The sequence below is a fragment of the Geospiza fortis genome, unplaced genomic scaffold, assembly GCF_000277835.1.
Source record: "Geospiza fortis unplaced genomic scaffold, GeoFor_1.0 scaffold7, whole genome shotgun sequence".
NCBI lineage: Eukaryota > Metazoa > Chordata > Aves > Passeriformes > Thraupidae > Geospiza > Geospiza fortis.
Window position 1 is genome coordinate 2,902,930 of NW_005054344.1, and position 1,812 is coordinate 2,904,741.

At 42.4% G+C, this 1,812-nt stretch overlaps 2 protein-coding genes across 2 annotated transcripts in view; one reads left to right on the forward strand and one right to left on the reverse strand.

The window, feature by feature from the left end:
- Nucleotides 1–79, reverse strand: part of NBN (nibrin) — a 23,030-nt gene extending 22,951 nt beyond the window's left edge. The window contains exon 1 of the mRNA XM_031058504.1: nucleotides 54–79. Within this exon, the coding sequence (XP_030914364.1) occupies nucleotides 54–79 (26 nt within the window). The remainder of the gene's footprint in view (nucleotides 1–53) is intronic.
- DECR1 (2,4-dienoyl-CoA reductase 1) overlaps nucleotides 32–1,812 on the forward strand; it is a 19,095-nt gene continuing 17,314 nt past the window's right edge. The window contains exon 1 of the mRNA XM_031058519.1: nucleotides 32–138. Coding sequence (XP_030914379.1) covers nucleotides 124–138 — 15 coding nt within the window. The 5' untranslated portion in view covers nucleotides 32–123. The remainder of the gene's footprint in view (nucleotides 139–1,812) is intronic.

The following is a 1,812-nucleotide window of genomic DNA, read 5'->3' on the forward strand; positions in this document are numbered from 1 at the left end:
CCAGGAGCCACCTCTGTGCCCCCCACCCCCGCCCCCCAGCCCTTCCCCTGTACCAAAAGCCAGGCCGTGGAAAACTCATACATTCAGTCGTATCATCGTGTTCACTTTCACCATGGAAATACAATGATTATTTCAGAGGTATATTTTTGGCACATTTGTATTTTCCAGCGCGTGTTTTGTAGTTTGTTTCCTCTTGCTAGCATTGTTCCGATGAACCTTCCTAAATTCTGTAGTGTTTGGCTGTGTGGCAATGTAAAAGCTTCCCTTGAACGATATACACTCTCTTTCTCCTACTTTTTTTTTTTCTTGGTAGTTTATTTCTTGGTGTTCTTTGTTGTTGCAGGGGGGGTTTTTTGTTTTGTTTTTCTGTCCAGTGATTACAGATGCCTTGAGACTCAGGGTAGTTGAATTATTGATTGTAATAGCATGGTACCATGTAAGTCTTAGAGCAACTCTCTAACTCTTACCAAATATTTTCCATATGCTGGTGTAATGATAAATGTGGCAACTACTGCCCAGCAGTGTGGCACTATTGCTTCAACGCCTCCCAGACTGTGTGTAGAACTTACGAAAATGTTACCTACTCTAGAGTTTGCTGTACCAACAGAGCATCAACAAATTCTTTTTCTTCCTAAATGCTGAACATTTAGAGAAAATGGCTGTTTTGCCATTTTTATACAGGGCAATGATGACTAAGCCGTAGGATTTAAATTTTGCTTCCTCTGAACTCCCACAGCAGTGTGTAATCAGTTGGCCTGGAATTCTTAACTCAAAAGGTGATGGCACAGACCCACTGATGGATTTGTTGTCTTTCATGCCAAGTTTTGTAACTGCATAGATCGATCAAGTGTGGTGTCCTCCCCTCAAAACCTGAAGCTGTATTAAATCTGTAGGTTTTTACTATGCCCCAACCCCTTACTCTTCCTTATGAGTAGATACTACTCTGCAGGTTTCTGTGTTTGGTTACCAAGGCTGTGCAAATGGGTGGGTATCAGTCAGTCATTACTTTGTCCATCAGTCATTCTCTGCTCAACACAGATAAATCAAGCATTCTCCAACTCTCACAGCTGGAACTGAAGGCACTGGGGCAGTGGCTGTGGCCGAGAAGGTGCCCCTGTGGTGTACTTTCACCTGGTGTGCAAGAGGCCAATCCACATTTGATTTATTTACAGTTCTGTGCAGAAAGGCATGCTGGGTGACAAATCCACACGGCCAGCACAAGGAAACCAAAACTTTTCACTATTTAAAAATTTTAGCAAAAAAAGGGCATTCATGTTCATTGCCTACCAGTTACCTTGTTCTCTCATTAATTAGCATTCTATGTTCTTTGGTTAATGATTCTCTCACCTCTCCTGCCGTTTAGTCCATATACTCAGTCTTTCTCTTCTTTTGGGTCAGTGGGTAATCTCCCCGGTCAGAAATACCTAGTCAGAACTGATCTGAGTGAAGTTGCAGAGTTGCTTTTATTAGTTTTTGTTTATCATGGGGATTCTGCCAAATGTCTTTGTAGCCCATAAATTCTGCAGTCTTTGTGCCCCCTGTAAGTAGTACATCTCTCTTCCCAAGTTTTGTTAATCTCTCTCTAGGTCTGAGATCATTGAAACATGTCAAGCCCTAAGCCTTAGCAAGGCAATTCCACCGACAAATAATTTGTCTTTCACCTGGACATCGCTTAGAGCTTGTTTGCTCCTGTCTTGTTGATTAGGCTTGAAAGTATACAAAGATCAAGGATCAAAGATCGTCCTTTTTAAAGAAAACTTTTACATATTCTACGTTTTGCAGCACCTGGGGCGGGGGCGGTCTCGCCGGTTC